Raw genomic sequence first — 21,417 nt, forward strand, 5'->3', positions numbered from 1 at the left:
ACAGACACCTTTCTAAGAACATGAGACTGGTTTTAGATCTACTTGATTACTCTGATTTGGTATCTGACTATAGCTTCATTCTCTTCCTGGATTTTTAAAAGGCTTTTGATACAATTGAACATCAATTTATTTTCCACTCTTTGGAAAAATTTGGCATTTTTCTGTAAAGCTATCAAAACCTTGTACACGAATGGCAATAGCTCAATTAAAATGATTAAGACTCCACCCCGAGATTTGACCTGTTATACAAGGAATCAGCACAGCTGATAAAGAGCTCATCATCAGCCAGCTAGCTGATGACACCACACTCTTCTTGAAAAATGCAAATCAAATCCGTCCAGCCCTTAGTGTTATTAGTGATTTCTCTGAGGCATGTTAATACTTTTAGCTATTTTATATCCATAAATGTAAGTTTATTAATAAAACACCATATTTCTGCCGTTTTATAAGGATATGAATTGTACATACAATCAATTTCAGACTCAACCAACAAAAAGCCTCTCAGAACAATATTTATATTGTAACAGTTGCTATTGTAATGCAGTGTATCACCACATGGCGGCGCCTCCTGTCTCACGACTGGTGTCACCCCCTTTTTGTTCTTCTTCGCACTCCTCCTGTAATGGATGCTCCCGTGTGTAGCGGACTAGTGTGCTCTTTAGTAATGTGTGGTAGAGGTAGCACTTTTATTTTTGATATTGTAAATAAATGAGTACTTTTTGGAAAGTCAGAAGCTGTTGCTCATTCGCTACCCACCTGCACACCCCTGGCTTCATCTCCACTGCACGTTACAACTGGCGCCCGAACTTTTTCCCCTTGGACTTCAGACGATTTTTGCATCCCGCCGAGGATTCTTCTCTTCTAGCACGTGAACTGTCTCGGAAATCCCCCCAGTTTTGCGAACGCTCGGACGTTTTCTCCAGCCATGGCCGCAGCCTCAGCTCAGGTGGGACCCGACTAATTTCTGGATACCGTGGTGTGCCGCTGCTCCGCTTGGGAGAAAGAAAAAGAGAGAAGCTGACTCCGCGACGCGAATGGACTCCGTGGATTTGTTATTTGTTGTTGGTTTCGTCTTCTAAGGATTAATTTTTCTGTGGAGAGCCTGGACATGAACATTTCTGCTGGCTTTTCATTCCCCTTTCCCTCTGCTGAGACTGACTGTAGCACATGTAAGTGATAGCTTGGCCGACTACAACCGTTGGTGCTGGTCTTTGGCTCAGTATAACAAAACGACTTAAAACTAATCTTGCATTGAGCTCTAGTGTTGCAGACATGCTATTGTAATAACATGGTTCTGATCACTCCAGTCTAATTTCAGTTGTTGGGCGAAATTTTATGTGGTTTTTCTAAATTTAATCTTTAACGCATTTTTGCTGTTTTGTCTTTCTAGTCTGACCTAACTGACTCTTTTACTGCTATATCAATAACTGCGCTGTGCCCTGGAGCGGCTTAATTTTTTTGAAATCGCAATGGCACACTTCCCAGACGACTCTGACTCAGACATGGAACTTACCTCGTTACCTATGTGCCAGATAGTTGAAAATGTGACTCCTAGCCTTAGCCAACAAGTGGTGGAGTTAAGAACTGAGGTGAATAAGCTTAGTGATTGTTCACGTGACTCACTGAACATACAGCAGTTTACTAAGGCAGTGGGACCAACTCACAACGGGGAACTCTCCCCCTCCTGCAGTCCCACAGTCTCCTGTTTTCCCAATGGCCACATCGACACCTCATGTTCATGTGATGGACAAAACTGAACCCACCAACAGTACCAATCCGTTCCTGCCCAGCAACCCATTTCAACCTACAAATCCTTTCCTCCCATCTCACTCACTTGAACTCAGCAGCACTTCCAGAGTGATTGCGGCAGCTTTACATCACGCAAAGCTGGAGCCTCCTGTGTATGCTGGGGACGGAAAAGTGCAACCTGAGGACTGGTTAAATGCAGTTGGCACATACAAAGCCTCATTGAACCTAACTGATGGGCAATTGCCAAACGAACTGCCACACTTTCTTGCAAAAGAGCCCGGGAAATGGTTCAAGGCACTGAGCTCCCACATCACATCATGGGCTCAATTCTGTCAACTGTTTAAGACAGTTTTTCTGCCCTCCGACAACCAAGAACGCATCCTGAGAGGAATTTTGGATCGTGTTAAGGCTCAGGACGAGCCGCTCCCAACCTTTGTCGCCCACATGTTGAGTGAGTTTGACAAACTGAAGAGCCCCCCACCTGAAAAAGACAGAATTGACCTAATTAGTAAACATGCTCTCGAAAAATACAGAGTTGCCCTGTATGGCGCTAATGTCACTTCTGTAATGGACCTGCTGCTACGCGCTCATGAGCTTCACTCAGTGCTTGGACCACAAAGACCACAGCCTGCTTTATGTAGCAAAGACAACTATAAGCCTGAACCTTACTGCTTCAAATGCTCTCAGCCAGGGTTCACTACACGCACCTGCCCAAACTGTAACACCCAACCTCATTTGCCACAACGAGCCTCGAACACCGCTAGGCATGGCCCAGTCCAGCCATTGCCAGCACCTGGCCCCTCTGACCCTGGCCATGAAAAGGTGGAATTAAGCAGCACCACATCCCAGCCACAATACAGGCAGTCGGGAAACTACGGGGGGGGGGGAGGACAGGACAGGACAGGACATTTCACAGAGGCCAACCTTCCCCCAGTTACTAACGGAGCCTCACACGCCCGATTCACTACAGGGTGGACACAGTCTTGGACACTTGGAAGACAATTTTTCACAAGTCCACTGGAATACCCCACTAAGAACGAAAGTGAACTTCAATGCTTCATCTGTGGATGCTACCCTCGACACGGGTGCTTCCCTCTCGGCTGTACGAGCAGATCTCATTCAAGTAAATGACTCTTACCCTAGAAACACAAGTGAGTGGAATGGTCCTGCAGTTAACCTCGCCAATAATGCTCCCTGTATCCCTGTTGGTGTTATTTGGCTCAATATTGGATTCATGAACAAGAACTTTTACCAGCGTTTTGCCATAATACCAGATTTGTCCTCTCCTTTCATTCTGGGAATGGATTTTATGGCAAGAGCTTCTGTTTCTATTCACATTCCCACTAGAACAGTCTACATTGAGGACATCCCCTGCCCACTCGCAGACAATGAAGAGGACCTTTAAAATGATTACTCACATTCACCTGGAACACTGATGTCTTTGGACTTGGTTCGCTCAGACTTAACAGCCAAACTGTCTGAAGCAAGTCTCTCAGAGAACAACAAGGATGCTTTACTAAATCTGCTCAGCAAGTTTAGCTCCTTGTTTGATGGTCAACTTGGTCGAACGGCTCTCACTGAGCACGCCATAGAGACTGGCAATGCAACACCTGTCAAACTCCCACCCTATCGCACGTCACCTGCTAAGACACGTGTGATTGAAGAACAAGTGCAACAAATGTTGAAGGACAACATCATTGAACCTTCCACAAGCCCTTGGGCAGCTCCTGTAGTCATTGTAAATAGAGCGGCCACGGAACCAAGGTTTTGTGTGGACTTTCGAGGGCTCAACCAAGTTACCCAAAAAGACTCTTATCCCCTGCCTCGTGTAGATGAGTCTTTGGAGTTTCTGGCAAGAGGAAAGTTTGTCTCAACATTGGACTTAGCGCGAGGCTATTGGCAGGTTGCTGTAGCAGAGGACTCGAAGCCTAAAACTGCCTTCATCTCTCACTGTGGTCTCTTCCAGTTTCGGGTGCTGCCCTTTGGGCTCTGCAACGCACCTGCAACTTTTCAGAGACTCATGAACTCTGTGCTTGCTGGCCTCATTTACAAAACGTGCGCAGTCTACCTGGATGACATTGTTATCGCCTCACCTACCTTTGAACAGCACTTAGTGGATCTTGAGGAGGTGCTGGGCAGACTCCAGGCTGCTGGCTTGTCATTGAAGCTCAAAAAGTGCCAATTCTGCCTCGATGAATTCACCTTTCTCGGGTACCGCATCACATCATCAGGTGTTAAGCCCGATCCGGACAAAGTAAAGGCGGTTAAGGAGTTTGATACCCCAACCTCAGTGAAACACGTCCGTCAGTTCCTTGGCTTGACTGGCTATTATCGACGCTTCATTCAGAATTATGCCCGCCATGCCGAACCTCTTCACGCCATCACCAGAAAGGACAATGCTTTCCACTGGGACGACAGCTGTCGAAGGGCCATGGACACTTTGAAGGATCATGTCACATCAGCCCCGATCCTGTCATTTCCAGACTTCAACCGTCCCTTTTCCATTCACGCCGATGCATGTGACATTGGTCTTGGGGCAGTGTTGATGCAAAAGGATGACATGGGTCGTGAGTACGTTGTGGCTTTTGCTAGTCGCTCCCTTCACAAAGCTGAACTCCCCTACTGCACTTCAGAGGAGGAGTGCCTCGCTGTGATATGGGCTCTGGAACACTTCCGCCCATATGTTGAAGGTGTTCATGTTACTATCTTCACTGACCACAACAGTCTCAGGTGGCTCATGTCTCGTCAAAACCCAACGGGCCGACTCGCCCGCTGGTCACTTCGTTTGCAGGACTTTGATTTCACAATAGTGCACAAACCTGGTGCACAGAACAAAGTTCCCGACGCACTGTCACGCAACCCTTTGCCTCTGACCTGTGACAGGCCGACTGATCTTTTACCAGATCATGCTGTTATGGGCAGCCTGGACATTCGTACTCTGCCCCCCGTCATTCTGGCTGACCGTTCACAATTCAGACAGCTGCAGTTAGACGATCATGTCACAGGTCCACTCCTCAGAGACATTGAAGCAGACTCTCTGAACAGCTCGGACAACGCCACCTTGTTACAGTATGTTGTGTATGACTCTCTTTTGTATCACAGAGAACCCAAGTCCACATGTGCTTTGCACCCTTTGAAAGAGCTGAAACTGTTTGCCCCTACTTCCATGAGAGGCACCTTGCTGGACTATTACCATGACCACCCCACAGCAGGTCACTTGGGTGTTTCTAAGACATTGGCTAGACTGCGTTTTAGGTTTTTCTGGCCCAAAATGGCAGCTGATGTGAAACGCTATGTGATTTCATGCTCAGTGTGCCAACTCACCAAGCCAAGTCAGAAAAAAGCAGCCGGTCTTATGGTTCCCATTGTCCCCCAGAAACCCTGGCAGTATGTGGGTGTGGATTTTGTTGGGCCACTTCCCCGCACCCCCACTGGTAATGCTTATTTGATCGTGTTTGTTGACTATTTGACTAAATGGGTTGAAGCCAGTGCTGTCAAAGAAGCTACATCTCAGGTAGCAGCTGGTAAATTCGTCACTGACATTTTTGCTAGGCATGGTACACCCACTTACCTCATTTCTGACAGAGGGTCTCCTTTTGTGAGTGAGCTTTTTGAACATGTTGTTTCTGCCTTAGGCTCGGTGCACAGACTCACTACGTCATATCACCCTCAGACAAATGCTACTGAACGCGTCAACCGGACTCTGAAAACTGCAATCCGCGCTTATGTAGGTGATAAGCACACATCATGGGACAAGTTTCTCCCTCAGATTTGCTTTGCTCTGCGCACCGCCCCCCATGACAGTACAGGTATGACTCCTGCCATGATGCTTTATGGTCGTGAGTTAGACACCCCGCTTGACCTTATCACTCAGCCTTCTACAGCAGGTGTTGATGAACCGGGTGTGCCTTACCCTGAGACTCTGAGAGCCTCCCTGCAGGAAGCTCACGACCACGCCAAAGCAGCTTTGGACTATAGCCATGACAGACAAAAACATTACTATGACTTGAGACATCGACATGCCACGTTTTGTGTTGGTGACCTTGTGAGAGTTAAGACGCACCCCAGGTCAGATGCTCAGTCTAACTTTACTGCTAAACTTGCACCACTGTTTCAGGGACCATTGTGTGTATCTCAGAGACTCAGTGATGTTAATTACAGGCTCACTTGGGTGGACTCTGGTGTGGATGCAGGTGTTTATCATGTTGTGAACATGTAACCGTTCCATACCTGGGACTCTCTCACTTCCAAAGAACATTCTGTTTCATTGCCTGCTGAGAGAGAGACCGCAGAGGGTCTGAAGTCTGACTCTCAGGCCCACCCTGGCCCCCCTGCAGACACTGACATTGACTCTGAGCCATTCCCCTTTGATTTACCGGACATTGACTCTTCTTCTGAATTGGGCGCTGTTCCAGAGAGTGTTTCACCCAGATCTGTCCAGCACCCAGCTGCTGGTGGACATTACAATCTCAGGCCCAGACGTTGCCCCAGAGTTACGTCTGGCTGGAGCAACAAAAGATGGACTAATGATTTTCACACAACCAGGCGTGATCTGAAGTGAAATGTTTTGGTTAAACCTGTTTGATGCTGTCTTGTTGCATTGCTACTTTGAGTCATGATATGTAGATGTTTCTGTTTGCTCTACTTAATCCAGTTTTATGGCTCTTTCGTGCGTTAAGGTTCATTCTTGGCATTTACTTAGAAAAAAAAAAAGAACAAAAGAAAAAAGTGAAAAAAACGAAAGAAACTGATTTTCCACTGTACATATTCGTCTTATTTTCACCAATTTCATTTTTAAATGGTCTTTTGCCCTGTGTGTGTGCACCAATCTTAGCTGTAACCTCTATGTATAGGGTACTGTTAGGTGTGGTGTGTGCTTTTTCAGCTGTGTACGGCTGAGGACAGCCTTTTTCTCACCAGGGGGGACTATGTAACAGTTGCTATTGTAATGCAGTGTATCACCACATGGCGGCGCCTCCTGTCTCACGACTGGTGTCACCCCCTTTTTGTTCTTCTTCGCACTCCTCCTGTAATGGATGCTCCCGTGTGTACGCGGACTAGTGTGCTCTTTAGTAATGTGTGGTAGAGGTAGCACTTTTATTTTTGATATTGTAAATAAATGAGTACTTTTTGGAAAGTCAGAAGCTGTTGCTCATTCGCTATCCACCTACACACCTCCGCGGCTGGCTTCACCTCCACTGCACGTTACAATATGTTGATTTTTTTCGCCTACTCATATCATAATTTTTTTACTCCTGGTTCTGTATGTTCATGTTCTGTTCTTTTGTAAACTTCATCTGTTTGTATGTTGTATACTCATTGTGTTTCAATAAAGTTCGATTTAAAAAAAGGTACGTTCTAAACGAAGCTTCAGACGTCACTGATCACGTGACTCTGGCCAAACGAATCAAGCCTCGACATGGTGCTTCTGAATGAATGACTGATCGTTGGACTTTTGGATGTGTGAAACATTATGTATCACCGCCAAGGAGGGGCCCTCTGTGAAGAGACTTTCTCCTCAGCCTGCCAACGGGGATTCGGGGTGGGAAGCGTTCACCCCAACGTGGAAGTCGGGTGTTATAGGGTTTGTTTGGTTTTTTTTTTTTTTTTTTTTTTTTGCACTGTTGTAATGGTATATGGTGGTTGGCCAAATGTCAAGGCCACAATTTTTTGTTGTCTGGAGAATTACGATCTACAATCGCGTGGATTACATGCCTTTTAATAATATAAAACTGGTGTCACTGAATGTGAATGGTCTGAATAACCCAATCAAAAGAAGTAAAGTGGTAACAAAACTCAAAAAAGAAAAGGCACAGGTAATATTCTTGCAGGAGACTCACCTGCCCCAACAGGAACATGAAAAATTGAAAAGATTTGGTTATAAAAATACCTATTACAATTCCTACAGACAAAGTCAGAAAAGAGGAGTAGCTATTTTAATAGCAAACTCTGTACAATTTGAATGCCACAAAGAAGTGTCTGATAAAGAGGGTAGATACTTACTAATTAAAGGGAAATTGGAAAATAAACTAGTTACCCTGGTTAATATCTACGCCCCACCAGGAAGTAAGAAAAGTGATTACAAAGATTTATTCAATTTAGTGACACAAGAATCTGAAGGTCTGGTGATATGTGCAGGGGATTACAATGTTGTGCTAAATCGGGATATTGACACTACCAGTGCTGCAACATGTAAACATCGTCTGTCTAATTTTATGAATACAATATTACAAGAGGTGGGACTGATTGATGTATGGAGAACACGTAATCCTCAAACCAGGGACTACACCCACTACTCTGCACCTCATGCCACATATTCGAGAATTGATTATTTTCTAATTAATATTGAAGAACTTCATAATGTTACAGATTGTAAAATAGGTGTGGCAGATGTCTCAGACCATAGTTTGATTAGTCTAGAAATCAGTCTCGATAATAGGAAAATACATACAGCATGGAGACTTAATTTGGCTATTTTAAATAGGGATGAACATGTTAAGAAAATTAAAGAAGATATAAAAATATATATAGAAGACAATGATACCGGAGATGTGAGCCCAACTATACTTTGGGATGCTTTAAAGGCAGTCTTAAGGGGAAAACTCATAGCCCTAACAGCAGCACAAAAAAAAGCGCGACTGGCCCTATATAAAAATTTGATAGAAAAACTTAAACATCTGGAGAGGGAACATAAACTACTTAAAAATCCTGAAATTCTAGAAGAAATATCAGACATCAGAAACCAAATTGATGAATTACTAAAAGAAGAAGTAGAAAAAAAGGCTAGGTATATGCAACAAACCTATTACGAATCAGGGCCCAAAGCAACTAAAATACTTGCCAGTAGACTGCGTAAAAAGCAGAGATCAAGGATTATTGATAAAGTAAGAAATTTGGATAGTAACAAATTACACTATATGCCTAATGAGATAGAAAATGAATTTAAAAAATATTACACGAGACTGTATTCACAACCGGCAGCCGCAGACCTTGAGACAATAAAAAATTTTTCTTGACCCGCTGGATCTGCCCTCCATAGGAGATACCCAAAACAAGTTACTGATTTCACAGATTACAGATAAGGAACTAGATACAGTTATTGCCGAACAAAAAACAAATAAAGCCCCAGGAAGCGATGGCTTTCAGGCTGAATTTTACAAAGTTTTCAAAGAAGAACTCAAGCCACTTCTTCTATCTTGCTTCAACTGGACTCTGAATCAGGGAATAGCTCCACCATCATGGGGAGAAGCTATTATAACAATCTTACCCAAAGAAGGAAAAAACAAAGAATACTGCAAGAATTATAGACCCATTTCCCTCCTAAATAACGACTATAAATTGTACGCTTCGATCATTAGCAAAAGACTCCAAAAATTTGTACCAGATCTGATAGAAGTGGATCAAACTGGATTCATCAAGGGACGTCAGGCACAGGACAATATAAGGAGAGTCCTTCACATTATTGACAATGCAGAAAAAACGAATATCAGTACTGTGTTAATTAGCTTAGATCAAGAAAAGGCATTTGATAGCGTAAGCTGGCTCTTCCTATTTGGAGTATTGGAAAAATTCGGGTTTAAGGACAGCTCAATACAATGTATAAGGACAATCTATAATCAACCTACAGCTAGAATCAAGGTGAATGGTAGTCTGACAGATAGAATTCGGCTATATAGAGGTACAAAACAGGGCTGTGTCTTGTCACCAATTCTTTTTGCTTTATATGTTGAGCCACTAGCACAAGCAGTGCGACAACATTCAAAGTTGGAGGGGGTATCCCTTGCTGGACAAAAACACCTTATTGGATTGTTTGCTGATGACGTTATTATTTTTCTACGAAACCCTGACAAGTGCTTCCCAATTTTGATGCAACTATTCCATACCTTTGAATACTTATCAGGCTATAAAATTAATGTATCCAAAACACAAATTCTATCATTCAATTATATACCCTCCCAAAAGATCAGAGACGAATACAAATTAAATTGGCACTCGAACAACATGAAATATTTGGGCGTAACCTTGACAAAATCATTATCAGATATGGCGGACATAAACTATAATCAGGTGGAGGGCAACATTAGAAAAGATCTAGAACGGTGGTCGGCAACACCTACAAACTTCTACTCAAGAATCCAAATAATAAAGATGAATGTTCTCCCAAGACTGTTATACATGTTTCAGTCACTCCCACTTCCTATATCTCAAAAAAAATTCAAAATATGGGACAAGATGATATCAAGGTTTATTTGGGGTGGGAAGAAGCCCAGAATAAGACTAACAACACTGCAACTCCCGAAGCGCAAGGGAGGGATGGCCTTGCCGAACCTAAGGGAATACTTCTATGCAGCCCAACTCAGACCACTTGCTGGTTGGTGTAGACCAGAATATGAGGCAAGATGGAAGGAAATTGAGAAAGAAATCGAGGGAAACAACATTCAGATTTTTATCTCTGACAAACATTTAATGACAAAGAATAAAAGTGGAATGAATCAAATTGTGAAATTTACATTAGACATATGGCACACAGTAATAGAAAAATGTCAGTTAAAAGAACAATTATTTATACTCAGATGGTTTAGACATGATAAAAATTTCAAGGCAGGACAATTGGACCAAACATTCAAACAGTGGGAACTAAAAGGGATTACAGCAGTTTGTACCCTTATGAAAAACGGAGGACTAATGAGTTTCCAACAACTAAAAAACAAATACAAATTGGAAAATAGAGATTTCTTTAGATATTTGCAAGTTAGGGACTACTACGCAAAACAAATAAAATCTGACTGGCTTGGGAAACCACTGGGGGTTGTCGGAAAAGTAAAAGATTGCTATGAACATAAACAATTTAAAACTATTTCCACCTTCTATAGGTCATTAGAAGAAAATAGACAAGATTCAACACTCTATATTAAAAAGAAATGGGAAGTTGAACTGACCATAAAAATAACAGAGAAAGAATGGCTCAATATGTGTGAATTGCAACACAGTACAACTAATTCGCCGTTGTGGAGGGAATTTTGTTGGAAAAATTTGACACGTTTTTTCATTACACCCAAAATAAAAAGCAAACTGACCTCAAGTTTACAAAATTGTTGGAGATTGTGTGGAGAAATGGAAGCGGATCATTCTCATGTATTCTGGAAATGCATTAAAATTAAAAAGTATTGGGAAGACTTAAAAATGAATATGGATAATATTTTGAGTTATACATTCCCAAATACTTGCCAAGTGATGTATCTAGGAAACATAAAAGAATACATACAAAAAGAGGACGTGTATTTAGTCAAAATAATTCTGGCTGCAACAAAAAAAGCAATTACAAAGAAGTGGTTACATCCAGATCCTCCCACCCAGCGGGATTGGATCAGTATTGTAGAGGATATCTCAGAGATGGAAAAAATAACACTCAACATTAGACTGATGGGAGGTAAATACGACAGACTATGGAGGAAGTGGAAAACATTCAGAAGTGACACAAATGAAATAACATAATAGGTTTTCTTTTTTTTTCTTTCTGCAATGTGATAAATGGAGAAAGATATGTAAACTCCAGACTCTATGTTTGTTTATATGTATGTCTGTTTGTTATTTTCTTTACTGTATGTCCACAATGTCAAAATAACCTAATAAAAATCAAAGTTAAAAAAAAAATGAATGAATGAGGAATAGGACCCCCCCCCCCCCCCCCCCCCCCGACTTACACACACAACAACAAAGACAACACAAGGGAATACAGTCGGAGATCGGCAGCGTTGGGAGAATGACACTGAAAAAATTTACACAACAATGGGAAAAGTACAAGAGGAAAAAAAGAGACCTCTTCACACGCTGGGAAACCTATGGGAGGACAGCATGAGAACAGGAAACAAAAAAAACTCCTCTGCACAGAGAGCACATTAATGTCCACATCACAACATCAGAGCACATGACAAGCCACAGGGGATGGATAGGGTGGTGGGGGGTAATCCGAAGGAACACAGCAGTCGTCCTGCCCCATGCTATCATTTCAGCGTGGCACACAGACCCGCTGTCTTCCCCCGCAGGAACAAAGCATCGAAGGCGTTTGGAAGGGAGGGGGGAGTGCGTGCTTATCAGTGTAAGTGTATTTGTGTGCGTGTCCAGAGTTCAGCTGAGACAGTGTCTTTCGGCCTATCAGGCTAAGTAAACAGTCCTCCAGCCGATCCAGGTGTCCTTCATGGGATGGGAAGAATAGTCATCACACAGTCGTTATCAGGGAGTTGTTTTGGTGGGCTCCAGCCTTGGGCCTAGCAGCTGGCGCCGTGGTGACCAAATGCAGAATATTGTTGATTTCTCCTTTATGCGAGCAGCGAATTTAGCACTCTGACACTGGGGCCTCGATTTCCCGTTGGAGCGCTGCGAGCCTCCCCATGATGGTATCAAGCTTCTGTTCCGTGGTGTTGTCATTCTGTTGATTCTGAGACCCCACAGCTGCAGTGAGCCGTTCTGCGATGTTATCCAACTTCCGCTCAAGGGTGTTATTGTGAGCAGGCCCCTCTCTGATGTATCCCATCATACGCTCAATGGTGTTAGTTTGAGTCTTCACGGCAGCTGTAAGCATCTCCAAGGTGTTAACCATGCTGCGTTCGGTGTGGGAGGCCGCGCCTCGTCCCATCGCTTCAATTCCAGCGGTCAGCTTAGGGGGGGTTTGAACAGCTGGTTCCGCTCTCTTATTTCTCCGATAAGTCAGGGCCAAGCCAGCTCCGATCAGCAAGAACCCTGTTATCATGGTTCCGAATAGGTAAATATCCTCAGCGTCCTCGATAGACAGTCCCGCCAGGCACAAGATCCTCCAGGTCTGCCACCCATCCATCGTGTATCCGGCAGGGAAAGTCCCTCCAGGGCACTCGGGCTCTCCCGAGCCCAGACTTCTCGTTGAGAAGAGGGTGTCAATAGCATTCAGAGACCAGTTGATCAAATCCATAATTTCCTGTTAGGTTATAGAAAACGACAGTGAGAGACTGTTCCAGGGAAAAGTAGTGCACACAAGACAAGACAGGACACAAGAGGCTAAGCAGGGAAGATAAGGGGAAGGAGGAGAGGAGAAAAGTGCGACCGCCTTCACCGAGAGCCAAGTAGAAAGAAGCTACTTGATCTTTCTGACACACGCACCGGAGCGTCAGCTTCAAGCGAACCATCACTACCTCTCACATCTAAAGGTGTCAAGGTAACTTTGAACTGAGTTCAGTCAATCTGGAGTTTTTCCAAGTTTTCTGTTGCTCTGTGTGAGAGAAGAGCGTTAAAGGCGGGGCTCTCCAGAGTCCAGCAAAACAGGAAACCACAGCTGGGTGTGTGTAAGTGTGCAAACCAATAGAATGCATCGTGGTGGGGGGGCATCACGGGCAAGAAAAAAAATAATAATCGGTCGTACCCATGCTTCCCCGACGTCATGCCAGCGCATATTGGGAAATTCGTAGGCACCGATCGGTTTTCTATCAGCCATTTGCTGGGAGTAAGGGCGCCCTCCGTTTGCGAGATGCGCCTGCTGCTGGCGGCACAGGGAAGAGAGGGCGGGGTGGCGGGGAGTCTCTGGCTGGCTGGAGCGGCATCTAATAACCAACTCGCAAAACAAAATAAAAACAACACAACAAACAGATATTATGATACAGACTTATAATCTGCACCGATGTTCTTTCTAAATTCTATAAAGTGAGCGCGAGAGCCCTCGGTGCGCCTGCGTGCTGCTGAAGTCAAAGTAAACTTTATTGTTATCTCCGCTACAGACAGTCCAGCATATAGAGAGACGAGACGACGAGGCTGCAGTTACAGCGGTGCAAGTAAACAAACAATAAATTTAAGAAGAGTAAGAAAATAAATCTACACTTTAGGACTCGGGGTAAAGGATCAATAACAATTTAAATTTATAATTTACAGTTTGATGATTTAAAGTCTCACACAACCCGTCAAAAGGGGCGGGGCCGGCTGCTTCCAAGTAGAGCACATTTCATTTATAATGATGTAAATCCAAGCCCATCATGGATTCACGATCTGAATCCTGGGTTGTGTGAAATCCCAGAAATCAACCTTAAACAAAGTGAATCTGTGAACTAAGGTGTAGGTCTGTTAGGTTAATTGTGCTGATCCTCGGGTTGGGGGATTTGTGTTTGTACTGGAGCACAAAATTCAAACCAATGGAAGATGGACAACAAAAGTTCAAAGCCATCAGGTGCTCAGGTTAGAAAAAAGAGAAAAGATGCAGGTAAGCAGACGTGTGATTGGATAATGGCAGCTCATCCTGAACCAATCAGACTAAACTCCAAACAATACATTATGTTACAGATTTTAATATTAATTAGTCATTGTTACTTGTTGATTTGTCCTTTTCTCATTGTGTGACGAATTATGACGACTGTTTGGTAGCTGTTATTGTCTCTCTCTCTCTCTCTTCATGTGTGTTTCTCTGGTGAAACAATAGTTTTGTGTTAATGTTAGGGCTGCACGATTTTGCATAAAATGAGAATCACCATTTTTTGGCTTAGAATTGAGATCATGATTCTCTCATAACAATAAATAAACATAAAACAACAAATGTCTCTCGTTTTGTTGTTGCAGCAAAATGTTGTCCTGCTTGAAATTCCGTCTCCACCATTGCTCGACGCTGCGTGTACAGAGCAGGTAGTGCAACAATAGAAAAATAGTTGCGGGACGGCACTGTGTAGCGTTTGTCTAGGGTGTTGATCGTTTTCCTAAATCCCTCGTTTTGCACAGTGTTGATGGAGCCATATCTTTGGTCAGGTGATAAGTGATAGCCTCCGTAATGTCTTTGTGCCTGCGGGAGTTCGACGTGTATAGGGAAGCGCTGTATAAGGTTCCCGTTATTGATGTTTGGGTGGTTGACCGGGACGGATTTTCTCCTGTCACTTTCTCGTCATCCCTGACGTGCTCTCCGTTGTTGTTTCCCTGCTAATTTTAGCATCACACGGCACAGCTTCTGTATAACGTGGTATAAGGCTCCGCCCTTGTCATTTGTTGAGCAGGAAGAGTGAGCGCTTGTTTTCATGCAGAGTACGTCCCGGATCAAAATGTGGTACATTTGATCCCTGTTGTCTTTGCTTGATGATTGGTTTGAGTCTTGACAATCCACATTGCTGGCGTTGCATCTTTCAATGCCAGCAATGGCAGGTATCAGTGCTCAAACCTTTTGTGTTTGTTTCCAACAAGTTGCCCACCTCGGGAAACAAAAATGTGTTATTTTACTTGTCAGATGAACATATGAGCCACTTTGACTCTTCAGTGCAGTGTGGAGCCTAACAAAGATCTGTTTTGTGTCCCAGCTGATCAGCAGGAGGAGGAGAGTCTGACGGAGCAGCAGAGGAACATTTTCATCTACTTGGACTCAGCTCAGCCACTACAGAGGAAACAATGAGCTCAACACAGAAGGTGACAGACAGAGCAGGACCATATGACCAAAGATATTTATCACCATATACATTTGAACATTTGCCATAACGATGTAGCTGACGATATAATTGACACCAGACAAAATACTTTACAGCTGCACAACTTTATTAAAATCCCATCAATGTATTTTCACTGAAACAAGCAGCTGTTGTTTATGTGCATTAAAGTTATATAAAAATGTAACAGTGCAAATGCAAATTCCTCGCTGACAGTTTAACCAAAAGGCGTTTCCAGTGGAAACTGGCCGACACATCCTGAGCATAACCATGTATAATATCCACTAAACTTCAGAAGAGGTTATACAGTCGTGGCCAAAAGGTTTGAGAATTGCATAAATATTGGAACCTGGAGAAGTTGCTGCTTAAGTTTTTATAATAGCATTTTGCCTGCACTCCAGAATGTTATGAGGAGTGATCAGATGAACTGCATCGTCCTTTGCCATGAAAACGAACTTAATCCCCAAAAAGCCTTACCACTGCATTTCATTGCTGTCATCAAAGGACCTGCTGAGACCATTTCAGTGATCGTCTTCTTAACTCAGGTGAGAATGTTGGCGAGCACGAGGCTGGAGATCATCATGGCTGTATCCCGATTCAGGTTCTGCAGCTTTAAAGTCCTCAAGGGCCGCGTACTCAAAGACCGCTAAGGCCGAAGTGCGAGGCTCGTAGGCTTGTGAAATGGGACGTCTAGCCTCCGTCGCGCTGCCCAGGTTGCCTAGCAACCATGATACTAACAGCTGGAAACGTTTCATACAGCTTTGTTTGACAGAAATGAAGGAGAACATATTTAGTTCATTTGTTTCTACATGAGCTCTGTGTGATTTGATGAGTATCTGAGGCTGAGACCACAGGACTGTGAAACATGATTGTTGGGCTTCATTTCTGTGCTGAACAGTCGTTTAAGATTAGCTGTAAATAACAATTAGCTGATGTTGTTCATGAGACTAAAGTCATCTCACTGTGGTAATGTAAATATAATATGGCCAATATTATAGTTATTATATTAATCACTTCACTCACAGACAAGTATCTGTGACAGTGTGTATACAGATGTATCATATATAAGAGACAAATATTGTTCGTTTAATATGTTGGTACTAAATGTGGCTGAATGCTTACATATATGTGTAAAAAGCAAATGTAGGAGCTGTGATAACTGTGTCTGATAGAATGAAGAGTAGACTGATATATGAAATATTCCTTTATTGGGTGAGAAAATCAGACCATGTCATAACTGCTTTAAGTCACAAAGAATAGATATCAGAGCCTTAAACAGGCTGACTTCTGCTAAATGGGTCAAACTGGGCAGAAAGTCTACAAACACATAACATCCTTATAGAATATGATGTAACACTATAGATCAACTTAGCTCAGAATATATAAAGCATATAAACAGTTACAGCAATATGATGCAACAAACACAGCAGCTACTGATCCAAAATACTCAAAGCTTCATAGAACTGAAACCAACATTTATTTTTAGCTCCATTCTGCTGCTGATACAGACTTTAGGTTTCTGAACATTAAACTTGTTGCTGCCTTTCATAGTGTGTAACTTTCTCCCACACTGAAAACACTGGGATGATCACATTATTTGAACATTACCTAATAAGACTGATTCAGCACAGACAGTTATGTTAAACTTTCCTAGCAGTCCTTCACAAACAGGGAACAGTCTGTCTATTCTCTCCATCTGTCAGCTGCTGCTGGCTCTTCCTCCTCCTCTTCCTCACACACTGCTGAGTTTGTCCTGGTGGATCATCAGGGGTGCAAAGCCTCACAGATGATGTGCAGCAGTGGCTCCCTCAGTCTGTCCTCACTCTGGACACTTGCAGTCGTCACACATGGAAATCAAATCTGTGATAAGCTGCAGGATTCAAACACAAGTGTAACTTATAAACACATGTTCATACTTTTATTCCACAATCAGAGAGAAAGAAACAGAGAGAGAGTGCAGGACAGACAGACAGGTGACAGTCTCAGGTGTACACACTGCTACACAACAGCACCAGAGAAGCAGGATTTAGTGTTTGTGTTATTACGAGTGTAAACAAGAAGAGTTCCAGATGGTGCAGTGGACACATGTGTGACTGCTGTGATTAAAGCATCTTTCTTTCAGCTTAACGAGTGAACCGTCAGCTCGTTCAAACACACGTTAAAGTGCGTTTGGCTCGACACCACCGAACAGAGGCAGCAATATAACACAGCTAACATTAACAGTGCAGTGAATCCTGCTTGTGCCGTGATGTTCAGGACTGCAAACCGAGCAGCATCACTGACTTTCAGCTTGTTGTGTTTGTGGATATATGACTGACTTTAATTATCCACAAAATCATCACATTCTCTGTCAGATTAAGGTCGACTATTGAACAGCGTATATTTTAAAGGCTTTAAAACCAAGTTAACGCTGAAAGTACAAACATCACTAATGTCACATAACTCTGCCGACAAGGCATAGCTATGGCTATGAAATGCTCTTTGTGTATCACTTCTTCATTATGAAAGATGTCATTAATGCACTAGTAATGTCTCATCTGGAGTATTGTTCAATCATTTGGTCAGCAGCTAATAAGACAGATCTTAACAGACTTCAGTTAGTCCAGAATAAGGCATCTAGATTAGTGTGAAGATGTTCATACTGATAAAATGCATAATAACCTTTCTTGGCTTCCTGTACAGGCTAAAATATTCTCTGGCTTACTTGTAGTTCTAAAGAAAGCAATTCTGTTAAACACACCACATTTATTCTGCTCAGCTGCAGTATCCAAATGAAATACATCATCATATTACACAGTTTTCAACAAGCTGCAATTTAGTAAATGCTCGAGTTAAAAGTAACGTTTTGTAAAACTGTTACATTTAGAGCAACTTTTAAGTGGAATAAGTTGCCTTAAAAAATTAGAGAATTATTCAAAACTTCAATGAACACTTAAAAGCCGATTTACAGAGCTTTTAGTTGTTGTAAATATTGTAAGACACGATTTGTTTTTGAAATTTGTGTAATGTGCCTCAATGTTATTGATATTATTATTATTATTATTATAATTTCCGGGGGCGAGGTCACTGAGGCAGTTAAACAACTCCTTGGTGGCAGAGCCCCTGGTGTTGATGAGGTCCGCCCCGATTTCCTGAAGGCTCTGGACATTGTAGGGCTGTCCTGGTTGACACGCCTCTGCAATGTTGTGTGGAGATCAGGGGCAGTACCTGTGGACTGGCAGACCGGGGTGGTGGTCCCCATCTTTAAGAAGGGGGACCGGAGGGTGTGTTCCAACTACAGGGGGATCACACTCCTCAGCCTCCCTGGGAAAGTCTATGCCAGGGTGCTGGAGAGGAGAGTTCGTCCGTTAGTCGAACCTCGGATACAGGAGGGACAATGCGGTTTTCGTCCTGGTCGCGGAACACTGGACCAGCTCTTTATCCTCTCGAGGATACTTGAGGGTGCATGGGAGTTTGCCCAACCAGTCTACATGTGTTTTGTGACTTGGAGAAGGCATTCGACCGTGTCCCTCGGGGTGTCCTGTGGGAGGTGTTGCGGGAGTATGGGGTGTCTGGCCCATTGCTACGGGCCATTCGATCCCTATACAACCGTTGCAAGAGCTTGGTTCGCATTGCCGGCAATAAGTCGGACTCGTTCCCGGTGGGTGATGGGCTCCGCCAGGGCTGCCCTTTGTCTCCGGTTCTGTTCATAATTTTTATGGACAGGATTTCTAGGCGCAGCCAAGTGGCAGAGGGCTTTTGCTTTGGTGGCCTCAGAATCTCATCTCTGATTTTTGCGGATGATGTGGTTCTGTTGGCTTCATCGGGTGAGGGCCTCCAGCTCACACTGGAACGGTTTGCAGCCGAGTGTGAAGCAGCGGGAATGAAGATCAACACCTCCAAATCTGAGGCCATGGTTCTCAGCCGGAAAAGGGTGGAGTGCCCACTCCGGGTCGGGGATGAGTTCCTGCCCCAAGTGGAGGAGTTCAAGTATCTCGGGGTCTTGTTCGCTAGTGATGGGAGAAGGGAGCCGGAGATCGACAGACAGACTGGGGCTGCAGCTGCAGTAATGCGGACGCTGCACCGGTCAGTCGTGGTGAAGAGGGAGCTGAGTGTAAAAGCGAAGCTCTCAATTTACCGGTCGATCTACGTCCCTACCCTCATCTATGGCCACGAGCTGTGGGTAGTGACCGAAAGAACGAGATCGCGGATACAAGCGGCGGAAATGAGCTTCCTCCGAAGGGTGGCTGGCCTCTCCCTTAGAGATAGGGTGAGAAGTTCGGCCATCCGGGAGGGGCTCAGAGTAGAGCAGCTGCTGCTCCACATCGAAAGGAGCCAGCTGAGGTGGTTCGGGCATCTGATAAGGATGCCCCCTGGGCGCCTCCTGGGCGAGGTGTTCCAGGCATGTCCCACCGGGAGGAGGCCCCGGGGCAGACCCAGGACACGCTGGAGAGATTATATCTCTCGGCTGGCCTGGGAACGCCTTGGTATTCCCCCGGACAAGCTGGAGGAGGTGGCTGGGGAGAGGGAGGTCTGGGCCTCTTTGCTTAGTCTGCTACCCCCGCGACCCGACCTCGGATAAAGCGGATGAAGATGGATGGATGGATGGATATTGTAAGACATGATTTGTTTTTGAAATTTGTGTAATGTGCCTCAATGTTATTGATATTATTATTATTATTATTGATTGCTTATATTTGAACAATTGTGAAACCTCACTGTGGATGTAAGAGTGAAATTATGTGGATATCTTGAATCCACTTTATTGTGTAATATTTTATGTGAGTATTTGACGGAAGACGAGCAACATCTGTTGTGGAAGCTAACAGGGTTCCTTTAGAATAAACAAACATAGGATTTATTATCACTGAATAATTATGTATAAATCTATACAAATTATAGAAATATGTAATAGGAAACAACAAAATAATCTAAATTATAAAATAATGTGTGTGTGTGTGTGTGTGTGTGTGTGTGTGTGTGTGTGTGTGTGTGTGTGTGTGTGTACAATCAGGAGGGATGGGCATGATTTTAGTGTTTGAACAGTCATGAATTATCTTTAACAGCAGGTTGGATGTAATGTGTTAGAACTACCAGCAGGTGGGGATAAGAGACCTTTAAGGTGTTTGGTGCCACGCTCCACCTTCAGGTTTAAAACTAGTGTTAATGGAGTTTGAAGGTTGAGTTTGTTCCACGACTGCATTTCACTCACTGCCTCTGTTTGTATCTCTGTCACTGCAGGACCAACATGGAGCCAGAAGTCAGCGCTCTCAGGAGGCCGACAAACCTCACAGAAGAAAGGGAGAGAAAAAACACACCTGTGACGAGTGTGGGAAGGGTTTTACTGTGAGGGCTTCACTAAAACGGCATCAGGTCATCCACACTGGAGAGAGACCGTTCAGCTGTGACTTGTGTGGGAAGGGTTTTACTGTGAGGGCTAATCTAAAACAACACCAACTCATCCACAGTGGAGTTAAAGCGTACAGCTGTGATCAGTGTGGCAGAGCTTTTACTCGCAGTAGCCACTTACAGAAGCATCTAGTTACCCACTCTGGAATTAAGGCATACAGCTGTGATCAGTGTGGGATGGAGTTTACTGAGAAGACTTCACTAAAACAGCATCTGGTCATCCACACTGGAGAGAGACCGTTCAGCTGTGACTTGTGTGGAAAGTCTTTTTCCTTGAAGGGTTCCCTAAAAAAACACCAAGTCATCCACAGTGGAGTTAAAGCGTACAGCTGTGATCAGTGTGGCAGAGCTTTTACTCACAGTAGCAGCTTACAGAGGCATCTAGTTACCCACTCTGGAATTAAGGCATACAGCTGTGACATCTGTGGAAAAAATTTCAGCCAGAAAGGGAGCCGAAATGAACACCTACGCATTCACACCAGACATGATGTGTACTGCTGTGAACAGTGTGGCAAATACTTTACAACAGACGCACACTTACAACAACACATGTTTACCCACACTGAGGAGAGACCTTATCAATGTGCCCTGTGTGAGAAGACTTTTAAATCTCCACATGACCTGAGACGACACCAACAGATCCACACCAGAAAGAGACTCTACAAGTGCAGCTACTGTGAGGTATGTATTTATATTGTTATCTTGTCATTTTAGCCTGACTGTTTGGAACAACTCTGCTCATTAAACTGTGTTAGCATGTTAGCAATTCTACTGCATGGAAAAGCAGCTCTGAGTGATTATTCAGATTTTCCTTTCAGTTATGATTTTAGTATTACTGTAGTATTATGGTGGTAGTATTGTA

General features: G+C 43.7%; 1 protein-coding gene across 2 annotated transcripts in view; it reads left to right on the forward strand.

Moving 5' to 3' along the window:
* Positions 1-21,417, forward strand: part of LOC143416637 (uncharacterized) — a 42,947-nt gene that overhangs the window by 9,270 nt on the left and 12,260 nt on the right. Inside the window, exons 1-3 of one of the 2 annotated variants that reach the window (XM_076882078.1) lie at positions 910-1,169; positions 15,045-15,150; positions 20,388-21,236. In XM_076882078.1, coding sequence (XP_076738193.1) covers positions 15,133-15,150; positions 20,388-21,236 — 867 coding nt within the window. In that variant the 5' untranslated portion in view covers positions 910-1,169; positions 15,045-15,132. Of the gene's footprint in view, positions 1-909; positions 1,170-15,044; positions 15,151-20,387; positions 21,237-21,417 lie in introns of those variants that run through there. The other variant, XM_076882077.1, reaches the window with a different exon arrangement.

This window comes from Maylandia zebra, linkage group LG3 (genome assembly GCF_041146795.1).
Source record: "Maylandia zebra isolate NMK-2024a linkage group LG3, Mzebra_GT3a, whole genome shotgun sequence".
Classification (NCBI taxonomy): domain Eukaryota; kingdom Metazoa; phylum Chordata; class Actinopteri; order Cichliformes; family Cichlidae; genus Maylandia; species Maylandia zebra.